General features: G+C 41.5%; 2 protein-coding genes across 2 annotated transcripts; one reads left to right on the top strand and one right to left on the bottom strand.

Annotated features, from left to right (window-relative positions):
* The first annotated feature begins 220 nt into the window (after window positions 1-220).
* LOC106576048 (solute carrier family 25 member 40-like) lies at window positions 221-15304 on the top strand. Its single transcript, XM_014152881.2, has 11 exons — window positions 221-488; window positions 602-715; window positions 837-896; window positions 992-1098; window positions 5230-5297; window positions 5811-5935; window positions 10033-10206; window positions 10546-10655; window positions 10883-10964; window positions 13681-13761; window positions 14045-15304. The coding sequence occupies exons 2-11, from the start codon at window positions 607-609 to the stop codon at window positions 14164-14166; spliced, it is 1038 nt and encodes a 345-aa protein (XP_014008356.1). The 5' UTR covers window positions 221-488; window positions 602-606; the 3' UTR covers window positions 14167-15304.
* Window positions 15305-15391: 87 nt separating this feature from the next.
* On the bottom strand, window positions 15392-17571 carry LOC106576107 (E3 ubiquitin-protein ligase TRIM35-like). Its single transcript, XM_014152997.2, has 4 exons — window positions 16925-17571; window positions 16786-16808; window positions 16534-16641; window positions 15392-16354 (listed from the first exon to the last, which is right to left on the bottom strand). Exons 1-3 carry the CDS (start codon window positions 17162-17164, stop codon window positions 16551-16553), a joined length of 354 nt encoding a protein of 117 aa, XP_014008472.1. The 5' UTR covers window positions 17165-17571; the 3' UTR covers window positions 15392-16354; window positions 16534-16550.
* Window positions 17572-18156: the final 585 nt, after the last annotated feature.

Below are 18156 nucleotides of genomic sequence, written 5' to 3'. Positions count from 1 at the left end.
TTATCATTGCTTTCGAATGCGATGTTTCCACATATTTTTTCTGGATTTTTTTAAAAGTAAAAATTGATCAAGCAAGCAACTGATGACTTTATCCTTAACGAATAATTTATTGAGAAATTGGAATTTGTCATATTTATAGGTATTTAGTTAGTTAGCTAGTGTAGCTGTAACCATGTGCTGGCTGTCCTTGTGCCAAGAATGTGCTCTGCTGAAAGTCAAAATATTTTTACAAATGTCATGTTGGGTAAACTAGCTTTTCTTCTTTCACTTTATCTTGTGAATGAAGCCTTGTATTGTGGAATTGCCCCATGAAGCACATGTACGCAGATACGAGTTATAAGAATACCGGGACATCACATTTAAAATGGGTTTGCTTTGAATTCCGTCGCTGACAAAGAGCAAGACTACTTGTCCACTGTGGAAGAGTAGCTAGATAAGTTAGCTAGCTTCTAGTTCCCGCAATATAGCTAGCAAGAAGCTTCTCTAAGGTAAACATAATGATTACAAATTGTCACTGGCCAGAATTCAACAAGAATTTATTGGTCAATTAAATGTTTATAACAACAACTGAATCAAATGTTGTTTTGAATATCTTTCGTAGGCAAGATGAGTGGTAATTCTGTAAAAAATCCTGTGCCCGTCGACACCAATGGCATTACTCCATTTCAACAGATGTTGGCTTCCTGCTCAGGGGCTCTCCTGACGTCATTGTTTGGTGAGCACGGGAACCCTCCCCTACATACACTGACTATATATATATATATATATATATATATATGATTGTGGAACTATTATATTTAAATATTTAAACTGGTTGTACAACTGTCTTTTTTCAGTCACACCTCTGGATGTTGTCAAGATCAGACTCCAGGCTCAGAAAAGTCCTTTTCCCAAAGGTAATAAGACAATAATCAATGTAACCTACCATTCCTCTGTCCTCTCTTTAAACCACAGTGCTCAACCCATTATGTATGTCTTCATTGTTCTCCAGGGAAATGCTTTGTGTATTGCAATGGCCTGATGGACCATACCTGTGTGTGTACGAACGGCAACTCCAAGGCCTGGTACAAGGCCCCCGGCCACTTCAACGGCACTCTGGTAAACATCTCTAGCCAATTCCCAACCCCCATCTAGATATGCAAGGATTGGGTTTGTGTGTGCAATGTGATGAAAATTCTGTCTAGCCTATCAGAGGGTAACATTGAGATATTGCTCATTGTGGCCAAGGGTCAGAGGCTATGGGTGGGATGGGACTAGGGCTGTTATGGTGACTGTATTACTGCCACACGGGCGGTCATGAGTCATGATGGCAGTCAAATTCCACATGACCGTTTAGCCACGGTAATTAGGCTTCTCCAAGCTCTGATGCTGCTGATGGTCATTAGTAGCCTACTAAACTTGCTAACTGCCTGGTACTCAGCACTCTATTGTCCCTCTAATCACTCTGACATCAATGCAAATGTAATAGAAAATCTAATCAAACACTTCATGAGAGTCAATGAGCTCATGTTGTGCAACCTTTTTTATAGGCTATGCAGTCGCATGAGAAAACAGAGTGATGGCCTCTTTTAAAAAGATAAGGATCCCATCAGATTTCTATTGACTAGGCCTACTATATTTATTTCTCAACTTTCCTAATATTAAGCACATTGCTTATCTTTACAACAGGAGTACAGCCTACCTGGCTGGCATGATAATGAACCATGGGAAAAGCATCCTCCATTTGCTATTTAAGTGCATGATGTCTTTTTCCCCCCCTAATTTTGAAACGGGTGCATGAAAATTGTCCATTCTAAATCAAAACAAATTTCACACATATATTATTTAGTTTATGTAAAGACAAGGTTAAATCAAGAATAGTCTGATGTGTGACAATATTAGCATATCACTTGTGAATGATATAATATCACTTGTGGATAATGCCCAGCGTAAGGCAACAAACAGCACATGCCTTTTTTTTGCGAATTTTTCTAATTATAGTCACACACCTCATGTAGCCTAGCCCATAGGCCTATATGTTTTGACAAGGTTTGTATCACAAATAAAGTGGCCAAATAACTTATTAAAATGAAGCACATTAATCTGCGTCACAATGGGTGTAGAGCCTAACTGGCATACATATGCAGTGCGTTAGTTTCAAGTTTGGGGAAGATCATTTTCACCATAAAAAGGCACCTTTATAATAAAATCATTACATGCATAATCACATTTGCGGTCACTTTTGAGAATGGTGTTTTCCCACTAATGGAACAGTCGCGCTTCTAGCCTACTGCCGTGTGCGCATTGCTGCGCATATAATGCGAATATAAATAGCCTAATCGTTTATTGAAATGTTAAGCTAAAAGTTTTGATCTGTTGCATCAGCCTCATCATTTAAAAACATTTTTTGGGATGCTAGTGGTTATGAGTGAGAGGTGCTTCAGAGCGCGCAGCCAGGAGAAGGTAATTATAATTATTATATTCAGCCCAAGGGCACCACGGCCACTGGCCGCAAAAGGCATGGATTTTTTTTAGGGGGCATTACGGCCACACAAAGGGGATGCCACCGGGAAATTTGAGGCATTATCAAGTGCTTGTCGAATTGTGATTGAGAGACTGATTAAGTGTGTACAGCCTGCACTGTATACACTTCAACAAACAAAGCAAAGCTTATGTCTTTCATGCAACTTTTTTCTAATCATCATTAGTTACTTCTTGCAGCCTTAGAATGTATTAAAAAGCAAAACCATATAGCCCAATGTTTGAATCACAACTAAAGATACATAAATAACTCTAAATTAAGCAAATAGGATTACCTGTTTCTTTGTTAACCGCTCAACACAGAATAGCCGCATGTGGACACTCTCAAATCGTTTGGAGAAAATATCCTTTCTATTTTATTATGCTATGTTCAATGGTATTCTTCATAATATAAAACAATGCTACGGAATTCTAAGCAAATCTTGTCTGCTAAATGAACTAGTGTAGCCCACAGCCATATGGCATAGCCAGATCAGGACCTAACATAAGGACAACTCAGAGTATGCTATTCTGTTAATCTGAAAGAGACTAAATTTTCTTCATATCATATTTCTTTAGACCTGTCGAAAATAAATCATGGATTTATTGTGATGGTGTAGGCTATATTACATGGATTTATTAGACTTTTTAAAATGTAGATGTTCCAAAGGTCTGCATCAGTAGCTTGTAGGCTATGTGTGGAAACCTGGAGATGTTAAATGTGTTTATGTTAATTAACTGTCAGTTACCATTAGACCGGCTGTTATTTGCTTGACAATCACCAGCTGACAAAATTTCATGACCGCCACAGCCCGTGGGACTTCGAACCAGCCTCAAGTGATGCACCCATTGAAAGCTAACCACAAGCATTATAAAGATGTACAGTGGCAATAAAAAGTATGTGAACCCTTAAGAATGATCTGGATTTCTGCATAAATTGGTCATAACAACAGACAAACACACTCTTCTTAAACTAATAACACACAAATTATTGTATGTTTCCTGTCTATATTGAATACATAATTTAAACATTCACAGTATAGGTTGGAAAAAGTATGTGAACCCCTAGGCTAATGACTTCTCCAAAAGCTAATTGGAGTCAGGAGTCAGCTAACCTGGAGTACAATCATTGAGACAAGTTTGGAGATGTTGGTTAGAGCTGCCCTGCCCAATAAAAAACACCCCAAAAATGTGAGTTTGCTATTCACAAGAAGCATTGCCTGATGTGAACCATGCCTCGAACAAAAGAGATCTCAGAAGACCCAAGAATAAGAGTTGTTGACTTGCATAAGCTGGAAAGGGTTACAAAAGTATCTATAAAAGCCTTGATGTTCATCAGTCCACGGTAAGACAAATTGTCTATAAATGTAGAAAGTTCAGCACTGTTGCTACTCTCTCTAGGAGTGGCCGTCCTGCAAAGATGACTGCAAGAGCACAACGCGGAATGCTCAATGAGGTTAAGAAGAATCCTAGAGTGCCAGCTAAAGACTTACAGACATCTCTGGAACATGCTAACATCTGTTGATGAGTCTACGATACATAAAACACTAAACAAGAATGGTGTTCATGGGAGGACACCAGGGAAGAAGCCACTGCTGTCCAAAAAAAAACATTGCTGCACATCTGAAGTTCGCAAAAGAGCATCTGGATGTTCCACAGCACTATTGGCTAAATATTCTGTGGACAGATGAAACTAAAGTTGAGTTGTTTGGAAGGAACACACAACACTATGTGTGGAGAAAAAAAGGCACAGCACGCCAACATCAAAACCTCAACTGTTAAGTATGGTTAAGGGAGCATCATGGTTTGGAGCTGCTTTGCTGCCTCAGGGCCTGGACAGCTTGCTATCATCGATGGAAAAGACATTATCAATACATTTTGCAGGAGAATGTAAGGCTATCTGTCCACCAATTGAAGCTCAACAGAAGTTGGGTGATGCAACAGGACAACGACCCAAAACACAGAAGTAAATCAACAACAGAATGGCTTCAACAGAAGAAAATACGCCTTCTGGAGTGGCCCAGTCAGAATCCTGACCTCAACCCGATTTAGATGCTGTGGCATGACCTCAAGAGAGCGGTTCACACCATACATCCAAAAATATTGCTGAACTGAAACAGTTTTGTAAGGAGGAATGGTCCAACATTTCTCCTGACCAGTGCAGGAGTGCAGGTCTGATCTGCAACTACAGAAAACGTTTGGTTGAGGTTATTGCTGCCAAAGGAGGGTCAACCAGTTATTAAATCCAAGGGTTCACATACTTTTCCCACCTGCACTGTGAATGTTAACACGGTGTGTTCAATAAAGACATTAAAATGTATAATTGTTTGTGTGTTATTCGTTTTAAGGAGACTGTGTTTGTCTATTGTTGTGACTTAGATGAAGATCACATTTTATGACCAATTTATGCAGAAGTCCAGGTAACTCCAAAGGGTTCACATACTTTTTATTGCCACTGAATAATGGTTTGGACACACCAATAGCATTTGCCTGCCGAGAGTACTTTGCTCCTCTGAACAGAGTGCCGGCTGTAATTTGCGAACCGAGTGTGAACCCGATTCTACATGTAGAATCGCACAAAAGTGTCGTCAGTCAGACATCAACAGCGTGCTGAATGAACGGTAGACGAACGGGAGATCCACATTCGGTACAACCCTTCAGCGTTTATAAACATGTACATCAGTATCATGTATTAGTTATTGCTCTGGTTCTTTGACCCTCTCTCTGCAGGATGCCTTTATTAAGATAGTCCGCAGGGAAGGTATCAAGTCGTTATGGAGCGGCCTCCCTCCAACCCTGTGAGTCTGAAGTCTGCCGTTACTCTGCCTCATTACTAATTCACACTGCTTACTTGCCTTCAGCACTGATTTATGGTCAGCTGTGTCTTGAGTGGCTGGCCCGCTGTGATTCAGCAAACTCATAGTCTATTGATAATTCAGTTGTTTATGATTGCTTCCCATTATTCTGCTCATTTGTATCGAGCAGTACGGATGGACACTGATTTTGTAGACTCAGGGTTTATCGATATTTGATTTGTTAATGTTTTATTTTAAATCTCTCAGTCCTGGATTTGTGTCTGAGCGGTGTGGTAATCGGCTGAGTCATGGGCTGTTGATTATTTTGGGAACATTTTATTTGTACCTCTTGCTTGTACCCATTTGTTTTGTGTCTGATATGGTAAAAGCTGATTCATTTTATTCATTGTTTATGGATATTTCATCTGTTGGTTTCTTGTTTGTAATGCCAGATTTGAATGAGTCAGGGTTCTTGAGGAAACATTAGATTTGCATCTCTGTTAATGCTTCTTGCAGTATCATGGCGGTCCCGGCGACGGTGATCTACTTCACGTGTTACGACCAACTGCGTGCTGCCCTGAGGGTCAGGATGGGGTCACACGCTGAGGAGGCGCCTCTACTAGCAGGCGCCCTCGCCAGAGGTGAGCTGACCTCTGACCTTACAGGTCACTGTGGTGATGTATACTTGAGAGCGATAAATAGTGATAGAGTGATTAACGTTTTTTTGTCTATCCACTAGAAAGACCTTAGTAACCCAACTGCTGCTTCCTATCCTAGACTATGGTGATATCATCTATCAAAACACAACCAAGACCTTACTTTGCAAATTAGATGTCATTTATAACTATCTTTGCAGATTCATTCTTGGATGCCATTATAAGACATCATTGAACAATGTCTGAATCACTAAACTAGCTGTCAATCCCAAACAGAAGACCACTGCATTGGTACTAGTTCCTTTTTAAATGTATCAACTTAAAGTTCCCTGTATATATTAAGGAATACCTAACTTCACAAAACTCGCACTACTTTCGACAACGGCAGCAATTCCAAAAGGGGGTTGGAGTAAGATCTTTCAGATACGGTACAAAGGCCTGAGTGACTGGAATCATTTAGCTACAGAAACTAGGACATTGTAATCACACAGCGCATTTACGAAACCCTTTTTCAACTGTTAAGAACAAACTGTTTGTGTTTTTAACTAATAGAAACATCACCATGTGAGGATATTTGTAAATATGTATGTATGTATACTCTATATTATAGGTACTTAGTTGTAGTTGTAGCAGTAGTTTTTATTAGTTATAAGCCTATTAGTAGTTGTACAACAACTTTTTATGCTGTTAATGTAATTATATTTTATTATCATTATAATTGTTTACTTGTTATTATTATTAGATAGTAGTTGCCATATTCTTCTTCTTACTAAGTACTTAAAAAAAATATATACATATATATATACATACATATACATATATATACATACATATACATATATATATATATATATATATATATATATATATATATATATATATATATATATATACATACATACATACATACATCATAATACATACATACATATATATATATATATATATATATATATATATATATATATATATATATATATATATATATATATATACATACATATGATGATGTATGTATATATACATATGTATGTGTATGTATATATATGTATATATATACACATATGTGTATGTATATATATGTATATATACATATGTATGTGTATGTATATATATATATATATATGTGTATATATATGTATATATACATACACATACATATGTATGTGTATATATGATATATATATATATATATATATATATGTGTGTATGTGTGTATATATATATATATGTGTGTATATATATATGTATATATATATATATGTATATGTTGGGACACTCTTGAAAACGAGATGGTGCATCTCAAGAGATTTCATCCTGCAAAATTTCAAATGAATATGGAAACAACAGACACCTTATTTTCAATCAAATCAAATCCAATGTTATTAGTCACATGCGCCAAATACAACAGGTGTAGAACTTACAGTTAAATGCATACTTACAAGCCCCTAACCAACAATGCAGTTTAAAGAATAAGAATAAGAAATTTAAGTAACAAGTTATTAAAGAGTAAAATAACAATAGCGAGACTATATACAGGGGGTACCGGTACAGAGTCAATGTGCAGGGGCACCGGTTAATTGAGGTAATTGAGGTAATATCTACATGTAGTTAGAGTTAATAAAGTGACTATGCTTAAATAATAACAGAGAGTAGTGGCGGCATTGGCGGGGGGGGGCAAATGCAAATAGTCTGGGTAGCCATTTGACTAGATGTTCAGGAGTCTTATGACTTGGGGGTAGAAGCTGTTTAGAAGCCTCTTAGACCTAGACTTGGTGCTCCGGTACGGCTTGCCGTGCAGAAGCAGAGAGAAAAGTCTATGTCTAGGGTGGCTGGAGTCTTTGACAATTTTTAGGGCCTTCCTCTGACACCGCCTGGTATAGAGGTCCTGGATGGCAGGAAGCTTAGTGATGTACTGGGCCGTACACACTACACTCTGTAGTGCCTTGCGGTCGGAGGCCGAGCAGTTGCCTTACAAGGCAGTGATGCAACCAGTCAGGATGTTCTCGATGGTGCAGCTGTAGAACCTTTTGAGGATCTGAGGACCCATGCCAAATATTTTCAGTCTCCTGAGGGGGAATAGGTTTTGTCGTGCCCTTTTCACGACTGTCTTGGTGTGCTTGGACCATGTTAGTTTGTTAGTGATGTGGACACCAAGGAACTTCAAGCTCTCAACCTGCTCCACTACAGCCCTGTCGATGAGAATGGGGGTGTGCTCGGTCCTCCTTTTCCTGAAGTCCACAATCATCTCCTTTGTCTGGATCACGGTGAGGTTGTTGTCCTGGCACCACACAGCCAGGTCTCTGACCTCCTCCCTATAGGCTGTCTCGTCGATGTCGGTGATCAGGCCTACCACTGTTGTGTCATCGGTAAACTTAATAATGGTGTTGGAATCATGCCTGGCCGTGCAGTCATGAGTGAACAGGGAGTACAGGAGGGGACTGAGCACGCACCCCTGAGTGTTGAGGATCAACGTGGCGGATGTGTTGTTACCTACCTTTACCACCTGGGGGCGGCCCGTCAGGAAGTCCAGGATCCAGTTGCAGAGGGAGGTGTTTAGTCCCAGGGTCCTTAGCTTATTGATGAGCTTTGAGGGCACTATGGTGTTGAACGCTGAGCTGTAGTCAATGAATAGCATTCTCACATAGGTGTTCCTTTTGTCCAGGTGGGAAAGGGCAGTGTGGAGTGCAATAGAGATTGCATCATCTGTGGATCTGTTAGGGCGGTATGCAAATTGGAATAGGTCTAGGGTTTCCGGCATGATGGTGTTGATGTGAGCCATGACCAGCCTTTCAAATCACTTCATGGCTACAGACATGAGTGCTACGGGTCGGTAGTCATTTAGGCAGGTTACCTTAGTGTTCTTGGGCACAGGGACTATGCTAGTCTGCTTAAAGCATGTTGGTATTACAGACTCGGACAGGGAGAGGTTGAAAATCTCAGTGAAGACACTTGCCAGTTGGTCAGCGCATGCTCACAGTACATGTTCTGGTAATCCGTCTGGCCTTGTGAATGTTGACCTGTTTAAAGGTCTTGCTCACATTGGCTGCGGAGTCGCCTGGAACAGCTGGTGCTCTCATGCATGTTTCAGTGTTATTTGCCTCGAAGCGAGCATGGAAGTAGTTTAGCTCGTCTGGTAGATTAGGTAAAACGGATTTAAGTTTCCCTGCATTAAAGTCCCCGGCCACTAGGAGCGCCGCCTCTGGATGAGCGTTTTCCTGTTTACTTATGGTGGAATACAGCTCATTGAGTGCGGTCTTAGTGCCAGCGTTGGTCTGTGGTGGTATGTAGACAGATGGTATGTACGAAAAATACAGATGAAAACTCTCTAGGTAGATAGTGTGGTCGACAGCTTATCATGAGATACTCTACCTCAGGCGAGCAAAGCCTCGAGACTTCCTTAGATATCGTGCACCAGCTGTTGTTTACAAATATGCATAGTCCGCCACCCCTTGTCTTACCAGACGCCACTGTTCTATCCTGCCGATGCAGCATAAAACCAGCCAGCTGTATGTTGATAATGTCGTTATTCAGCCACGACTCCGTGAAGCATAAGATATTACAGTTTTTAATGTCCTGTTGGTAGTTTAATCTTCCTCGTAGGTCGTCGATTTTATTTTCCAATGATTGCACGTTAGCAAGTAGAAAGGAAGGCCTACGAATTCTCAGAAGGCAGCCCGACCTTTGCCCTCTTTTTCTCCGGGGGATTTGGGCCTGTTCCCGGGAAAGCAGTATGTCCTTCACGTCGGGCTCGTTAAAGGAAATAAAAGTGCCTGCCAGTTGGTGGTGAGTAATCGCCCTTCTGATGTTCAGAAGTTATTTTCGGTCTTAAGAGACGGTAGCAGCAACATTATATACAAAATAAGTTAAAAAATATGTTATAAACAACACAAAAAATGAACAAAAAAACAGTTGGTTAGGAGCACGTAAAACATCAGCCATCTTCGCCAGCACCATGATATAATTATGGCCTCCAAAGAAATGTATGTGTTTAACTGCTCTGTTTAACTGCTCTTTCTGTGTGTAGTGCTTATAAGTGTTTTTTCGCTCTCTCTCTTTCTCTCTGTCTCTCTGTGAGTCAGTGGGCTCTGTGACAGTGATCAGTCCATTGGAGCTGATCCGTACTAAGATGCAGTCCCAGAGAAGTTCGTACAGGGAGCTGAGTGAGGTTATCCACTCTGCAGTACGCAACGAGGGCTGGCGGTCTCTCTGGAGGGGCTGGGGACCCACACTGCTTAGAGACGTGCCCTTCTCAGGTAGAAACAACACAATGTCTATCACAATATCTCTCTCAGGTAGAAATAACACAATGTCTATCACTATATCTCTCTCAGGTAGAAACGACACAATATCTATCACTATATCTCTCTCAGGTAGACACAACACAATGTCTATCACTATATAACTATCTCAGGTGTACAACACTCTCTATTTCTCACTCTCTCTTCTCTCTAGCGCCCTCTCTCCTTCTCTCTAGCTCCCTCCTCTCTCCTCTCCCTCCTTCTCTCTAGCCCCCTGTTCTCTCCCCCTCTTCTTCTCTCTGTCTCTTAGTGTTTGATAACAGGAGTTCCATGTTGTGTCTGTTTCCTCCTCAGCCATGTACTGGTATAACTATGAGAAGGGGAAGGCGTGGCTGTGTAAGCACAACAACATCAGAGAGCCAACGTTTGCCATCACCTTCATATCCGGAGCGGTGTCTGGCTCAGTGAGTATTCTAGCTGTCCTCTCAGCTCAACTCAAACTGTTCTGTCTAGTAGAGCACCTAGATATATTGAACATTGAATATCTGATATAGTTTGTTGTACCTTTGTAATGTTATTCTAGCTCTAACTCATCTTCTGTGCTGACATGGTGTTATTCCATCTAATACTGCTAGAGGGCAGCATTGTCAAATATAAGTGATTTCTAACCCTTGTTTATGTCTTCCTCCAGATCGCTTCCATAGTAACTCTTCCCTTCGACGTCGTGAAGACCAGGAGGCAGGTGGAGATAGGGGAACTCCAGGCTATGAATTGTGGGTATAGAACTCCAGGCTGATCACCTGATTCATGGAATCATCCTTATGATCATCCTGCACCCGTAATGGGTCAGCGGTCAAACGACCTCCACTCATCACTGTCAAACGCTCCCTGAAACATTTCAACGAGCAAGCCTTTCTAATCGACCTGGCCCTGGTATCCTGGAAGGATATTGACCTCATCCTGTCAGTAGAGGATGCCTGGTTGTTTTTTTTAAATGCCTTCCTCACCATCTTAAATAAGCATGCCCCTTTCAAGAAATTTAGAACCAGGAACAGATATAGCCCTTGGTTCTCCCCAGACCTGACTACCCTTAACCAACGCAAAAATATCCTGTGGCGTTCTGCATTAGCATCGACCTGCCCCCGCGATATGCAACTTTTCAGGGAAGTTAGAAACCAATACACACAGGCAGTTAGAAACGCCAAGGCTAGCTTTTTCAAACAGAAATTTGCTTCCTGCAACTCAAACTCTAAAAAGTTCTGGGACATTGTAAAGTCCATGGAGAATAAGAACACCTCCTCCCAACTGCCCACTGCACTGAGGATAGGAAACTCTGTCACCACCGATAAGCCCACTATAATTGAGAATTTCAATAAGCATTTTTCTACGGCTGGCCATGCTTTCCACCTAACTACCCCTACTGCATTCAACAGCACTGCACCCCCCACAGCTCCTCGCCCAAGCCTCCCCCATTTCTCCTTCTCCCAAATCCATTCAGCTGATGTTCTGAAAGAGCTGCAAAATCTGGACCCCTACAAATCAGCTGGGCTTGACAATCTGGACCCTTTCTTTCTAAAATTATCTGCCGAAATTATTGCAACCCCTATTACTAGCCTGTTCAACCTCTCTTTCGTGTCGTCTGAGTTTCCCATAGATTGGAAAGCAGCTGCTGTCATCCCCCTCTTCAAAGGAGGTGAAACTCTTGACCCAAATTGCTACAGACCTATATCCATCCTACCCTGCCTTTTTAAGGTTTTCGAAAGCCAAGTCAACAAACAGATTACCGACCATTTCGAATCCCACCGCACCCTCTCCGCTATGCAATCTGGTTTCAGAGCTGGTCATGGGTGCACCTCAGCCACGCTCAAGGTCCTAAACAACATCGTAACCGCCATCGATAAGAAACAATACTGTGCTGCCGTATTCATTGACCTGGCCAAAGCTTTTGACTCTGTTAATCACCACATCCTCATCGGCAGACTCAGTAGCCTTGGTTTCTCAAACGATTGCCTCGCCTGGTTCACCAACTACTTCTCTGATAGAGTTCAGTGTGTCAAATCGGAGGGCCTGCTGTCCGGACCTCTGGCAGTCTCTATGGGGTACCACAGGGTTCAATTCTTGGGCCAACTCTTTTCTCTGTATACATCAATGATGTCGCTCTTGCTGCTGGTGAATCTCTGATCCACCTCTACGCAGACGACACCATTCTGTATACTTCTGGCCCTTCTTTGGACACTGTGTTAACAACCCTCCAGACGAGCTTCAATGCCATACAACTCTCCTTCCGTGGTCTCCAACTGCTCCTAAATACAAGTAAAACTAAATGCATGCTCTTCAACCGATCGCTGCCTGCACCTGCCCGCCTGTCCAGCATCACTTCTCTGGACGGTTCTGACTTAGAATTTGTGGACAACTACAAATACCTAGGTGTCTGGTTAGACTGTAAACTCTCCTTCCAGACTCACATCAATCATCTCCAATCCAAAGTTAAATCTAGAATTGGCTTCCTATTTCGCAACAAAGCATCCTTCACTCATGCTGCCAAACATACCGTCGTAAAACTGACCATCCTACCAATCCTCGACTTCGGCGATGTCATTTACAAAATAGCCTCCAATACCCTACTCAACAAGCTGGATGCAGTCTATCACAGTGCCATCCGTTTTGTCACCAAAGCCCCATATACCACCCACCATTGCGACCTGTACGCTCTCGTTGGCTGGCCTTCGCTTCATAATCGTCGCCAAACACATTGGCTCCAGGTCATCTACAAGACCCTGCTAGGTAAAGTCCCCCCTTATCTCCGCTCACTGGTCACCATAGCAGCACCCACCTGTAGCACGCGCTCCAGCAGGTATATCTCTCTGGTCACCCCTAAAGCCAACTCCTCCTTTGGTCGTCTCTCCTTCCAGTTCTCTGCTGCCAATGACTGGAACGAACTACAAAAATCTCTGAAACTGGAAACACTTATCTCCCTCACTAGCTTTAAGCACCAGCTATCAGAGCAGCTCCCAGATCTCTGCACCTGTACATAGCCCATCTATAATTTAGCCCAAACTACTACCTCTTCCCCTACTGTATTTATTTATTTTATTTATTATTTTGCTCCTTTGCACCATATTATTTATATTTTAACTTTGAACTTTCTTCAAATTACAAATCTACCATTCCAGTGATTTACTTGCTATACTTTATTTACTTTATTTACTTTGCCACCTTGGCCTCACATTGTATATAGTCTTATTTTTTTTCTACTGTATCACTGATTGTATGTTGTTTTACTCCATGTGTAACTCTGTGTTTTTGTATGTTGTCGAACTGCTTTGCTTTATCTTGGCCAGGTCGCAATTGTAAATGAGAACTTGTTCTCAACTTGCCTACCTGGTTAAATAAAGGTGAAATAAATAAATAAATAAATAAAAATGATCTTTAGTGATGTGTAGTGATCCTGTACTACTAACCCAGCTATGTTGTCATGTGTCTCTGCAGTGTCGTCCAAGGCCTCCTCCTCCACTCTCAGTGTGATGACCAAGATTGTGGCTGAGAATGGCATCGGTGGACTGTTTGTAGGTAGGTCAGGCTACAGGGATAGTTCACCCAAAACACACAGTTACCTCAGGTTAGTCTCCTAACTGGTGACCTACTTTCTCTCCTTATCCCTCTCCTCCACCCCTCTCTCTCCCTCTCCTCCACCCCTCTCTCTCCCTCTCCTCCACCCCTCTTTCTCCCTGTCACTCCCTCTCCTCCACCCCTCTCTCTACCCCTTTCACTCCCTCTCCTCCACCCCTCTCTCCCCCTTTCACTCTCTCTCCTCCACCCCCCTCTCTCCCCCTCTCCTACTTTTCTCTCCTAGGTTTCCTTCCCAGGGTGATCAAGGTGGCCCCAGCCTGTGCCATTATGATCAGCAGTTATGAGTTTGGGAAAGCCTTCTTCCGCAAGCACAACCAGGAGAGGCTGCTGAGCAGCAACACCTGACCTGACTAGGGCCTCTCACACACACAAACCACAGATAATACCAAGAACACAATCAGCCATCGCCAACAGTAGGTATTGGCTACCTCTACCTTTCCCTGGGTCCTTAGAGATTTTCAGGCGTAACTTTGCATGCCTGTGTCCTCCCAGCTGCTTAGACACCCCAACACCCCTCACTGTTATAAAGTGTTCAAGTGTGATATGTTATGTGACTAGCTGGAAGTAGCTAATGTTGGCGTTTGACCTAAGAACGCCAGGAAATACTGGCAGACATGAAAACAATATTGAAGACAAATATTTGTAGATCATCAATATTATTCATATTTTATCTTATTTCTCAATCAAGGTATACTGCACTTAATCAACATACTAATTGTGACAAGAGAAAATAGTAAACGTGCACAGATTGTATTTGAAATATAAGTTTTTTTTTTGCCAAATCATGAAGGTATTATCATAACTACTTAAAAATAATTAGCATCATCTTTTTCCTGTGCACCCATGGTGAAATATCATGTTATGAAGTGCATTTAATTCCACTGCCCTGTAGGTGGTATCAGAGAGTTGTCTGTAACCAGAAACTGGGGGGGGGGGGTTGTGTGCACTGTGCCATCCGGGGTCTGACAGTAATAATAATAATTTGATGGATGCTTATATTTGTCCTTTCACACATGTACACTTGTGTATTATACCCATGTCTGAAATGGGGAAATGTGTTTTTTGCATATCCCGACTCCTGAGACACCCTCGGAGAGTGGAGTCAGGGACAGTAGAGGCGGGATAACTTCTGGTTAGTAGTCTCTGCCCCGCAGAACCCCCTCTCAATTCATGACCCTAAACTCTATCACCTCATTCTCAACCCTATTGGAAGAGAAGGTCCAAGGTCCTTCAGGATACATGTTCTGTTCAGTGCCAGACTGCCAGTTTAAACCTGAAATTCAACTCTTAACTTGCACCTCTTCCAGAATCCCATATTCAATCCCCAGACATGGACTGTGACAACCTGTACATGTTCTCAAAACATGTAGCAATGATATATATTTCTATTGTTTAATATATTCTACAATGATCACCTGCAGTGACACGTTTTCCAACTTTGTCCAGAAATACAGAGAATAAAAGTCACATTTTGACATTTGAATTGTTGAATCAATTGTTTTTATTAGATCAGCAAAGATTTGTGATTTGGTTCAATCCAGTAGTTTGTTGTTAACATATGATAACAGTTCATAATTGAATCCTGCCGAACAAATCTAAATCACGGAGGTAGTGGAGCCTTCCGTTGCGTGAGCGTACCACAACAGCTGATCAAGTTAAAAGGAAGAAGGGCTAACATGGGGAGGTATAATGTGCTGTTCCACTGTTACAGAGGCTTTCCCTGGTAAGATCCTAGCAGCGTAGAGATTACTGCCAATATTGATGTATGGAAACAATCTCTCTGTAAAAGTGTGTGTGTATGTGTTATTATCAAGGTCGTAAAAGGACAGTGTATCTCTGTCCCAGTCCAGCTGCACTCTGATCCGATGGGGTTTATTTTCCAGTGTCAGGACAGTCTGTGGCCCTTTTGGACAACGTGCCCAGTATTTATCTTATTTTTTATTTTTTTTTCTTCTCACCAGGTAGGCAAGTTGAAAACAAGTTCTCATTTACAATTGCGACCTGGCCAAGATAAACATACAACAACACAGAGTTACACATGGAGTAAAACAAACAGCGTCAATAATACAGTAGAAAAATAAGTCTATATACAATGTGAGCAAATCAGGTGAGATAAGGGAGGTAAAGTCAAAGGCCATGGTGGCAAAGTAAATACAATATAGCAAGTAAAACACTGGAATGGTAGATTAGTAGTGGAAGAAAGTGCAAAGTAGAAATAGAAATAATGGGGTGCAAAGGAGCAAAATAAATACAGTAGTAGTAATATTATAATAGCCTACACGCCAGAGTCCAGTCTGTACCACTCCCTTCCTCTGGACAGACTTATAGACTACACCTACAAACCATACTGTATTGTCCCCGACGTCTGTGTCCCAACTGTGTGTCTCAGAGTCAGAGCCCTCAGAGGACAGGACCATTCGATAGTTATCAAACCTCTCTGGGTTGTCAGGAAGCAGCCGTATCTCATCACTGGTCAGATCGTCAGACAGGATGAGACATGGATGGGCAGTGTTGGGGTCCAGAATCACAGGCGCTGAAAAGAGAAAAATAGATGTTTAAAACCAGAGAACCACTGTTTGTTTAATTTACTGGGACATTATTGCCAGATGACCAGTGATATTTTTTTTTATCTGAAATTGTCTGAATGCAATTTAAAAATATTTGTGAAGATATGAACATTGTTCAATGAAGTGAGTCTGATTTGATTCTTACCAGACTTCAGCATCATCTCAAACTCTGACCTGCAGGTTGCCCAGGTGCTTTGCCACATTGATCAGAGCTCCAGAAACAAGCTCTGGATCTGGGCTTGTGCACTGGGCTCTAGAAGAATATCCAAGAGTTAGTGATACGGTGGGGTTGGGTTCAGAACCACAGGGAAGAGAGAGAGAGAAGAGGCCGATCACTTAGGGTTAGTGTCCAGATCCTTCACCTGAAGTGTGGTGGACAAATAGGATGTAGCCTTACCTTTTTAACGTGTCCTTGTAGTTCTGCAGGAGAACAAAAGAGCAAATTAATCAATACATGTAATCACTGAAATCAGTCATCAGTTAATCAATAAATCTATCCCAAATAACCTCTAGACAACAGAGATATTGGTCCTTACCTGCAGGAATGAGATGTCATCAGATACCAGGTCCTTCTTTATGGCTCTCGTTGTGTCTAAAATGGCTGCTCTCTCTCTGTTCATATCGTCAATCTTCTTCATCCTCCGACTCTTCTCCTCTTCCTCCCTCAGGACAGCCATCCTGGCTGCCTCTTCATATCGTAGAAACTGGTGAAGTTTCTCAAAGTCCTCCTGAATCTGATTTTCTGTCTGCTGGGCCTGGAGACAGTGTATCATCATCAGGCATTACACTATATTTCATATCAATCTGAAAAGTTTTTCAAAACATATTATACTGTTAAAGAGGCTGTATGGAACGTTAGTTGCTTGTTGGCTTGAGTGTTGCCTCTATGGTTCATATACACATGATATAACAATCAACTTCTAGACTCATGAAACCACACAATCCTTAGTTTAAGGCTTTTGCTCATAGTTGTGGGAAGGTGTACCCCTTTTTTTGTCAAATTACATTTCGGGGTAATATTCATGTCCATTTAGGGGACCCCGTTTGGTTCAAGCCAAATGCTAAAAAAAAATAATAATTCTGATCCACTTTCATATACATATTGCCTTATAACATTACAAAGCAGTCTTACCTTAAACAAAGCTTTGAAGAAACGGCAGAGCTTATTAACTTCTTTAAATCCATCCAGCTGCTCCTCTAAGGGCTTCAGGCCAGTCTAAGAGCTCTTCCTACAATTCATTTTGCTCATTTACTTGTGATCTTTTAATGATTGCACGCAAAATTGGATGGATTTATGAGAACGTCACATTCTTCTGATCAATCTAAACAGAACAAGGCCTTAGAAAAGTTTTGCTTTTCAAAGAGAACATCAAGGCTGTACAAGTACGACAGGGTAGCTGGATATGATAAGTAACTCTTCTGCACTAGACATTTGCTAGGAGGGAATGATCCTGTTATATCTATCTATAAGCCATTTTATAACTAGACTAATATTTTATTTTTTTCTCAGCTGTTTGTATCAGTCTTGTTTAGTGAGCAGGGATTTAAATATGTGTTGCTGGAGCTTCCTCCTACTCCTCAGTAGCTGCTGGAGTAAGTTGTGATTTACTGTGCTTAATTTGACTCCTGTGGTGACAGAACAGGTCATTAAACACCAGTTTAATGTTACTGTCAGGGACTTTATTTTGGAGCAGGGCCTGCTGGGTTAAACGTTACATACCGCTCTAACGCTAGGAGCGTGGTAGGGGAAAAACATGGAGATCTATGT

This window comes from Salmo salar, chromosome ssa02 (genome assembly GCF_905237065.1).
Source record: "Salmo salar chromosome ssa02, Ssal_v3.1, whole genome shotgun sequence".
Lineage (NCBI taxonomy): Eukaryota > Metazoa > Chordata > Actinopteri > Salmoniformes > Salmonidae > Salmo > Salmo salar.
Note: the sequence above shows the minus strand (reverse complement) of the source record. Positions and strands in the feature narration are given on the sequence as shown.

What these genes read in the sequence shown, in the direction of transcription:
- LOC106576048 (XM_014152881.2), top strand. Translation starts at nt 607, where the DNA reads ATGAGTGGTAATTCTGTAAAAAATCCTGTGCCCGTCGACACCAATGGC. An exon ending in AGCAGGCGCCCTCGCCAGAG is followed by an intron (nt 5,936 to 10,032) that starts GTGAGCTGACCT and finishes TCTGTGAGTCAG; the next exon opens with TGGGCTCTGTGACAGTGATC. An exon ending in GGAACTCCAGGCTATGAATT is followed by an intron (nt 10,965 to 13,680) that starts GTGGGTATAGAA and finishes GTGTCTCTGCAG; the next exon opens with TGTCGTCCAAGGCCTCCTCC.
- LOC106576107 (XM_014152997.2), bottom strand. Translation starts at nt 17,164, where the DNA reads ATGATGATACACTGTCTCCAGGCCCAGCAGACAGAAAATCAGATTCAG. An exon ending in ATGACATCTCATTCCTGCAG is followed by an intron (nt 16,809 to 16,924) that starts GTAAGGACCAAT and finishes GTTCTCCTGCAG; the next exon opens with AACTACAAGGACACGTTAAA. An exon ending in TACAAGGACACGTTAAAAAG is followed by an intron (nt 16,642 to 16,785) that starts GTAAGGCTACAT and finishes ATATTCTTCTAG; the next exon opens with AGCCCAGTGCACAAGCCCAG.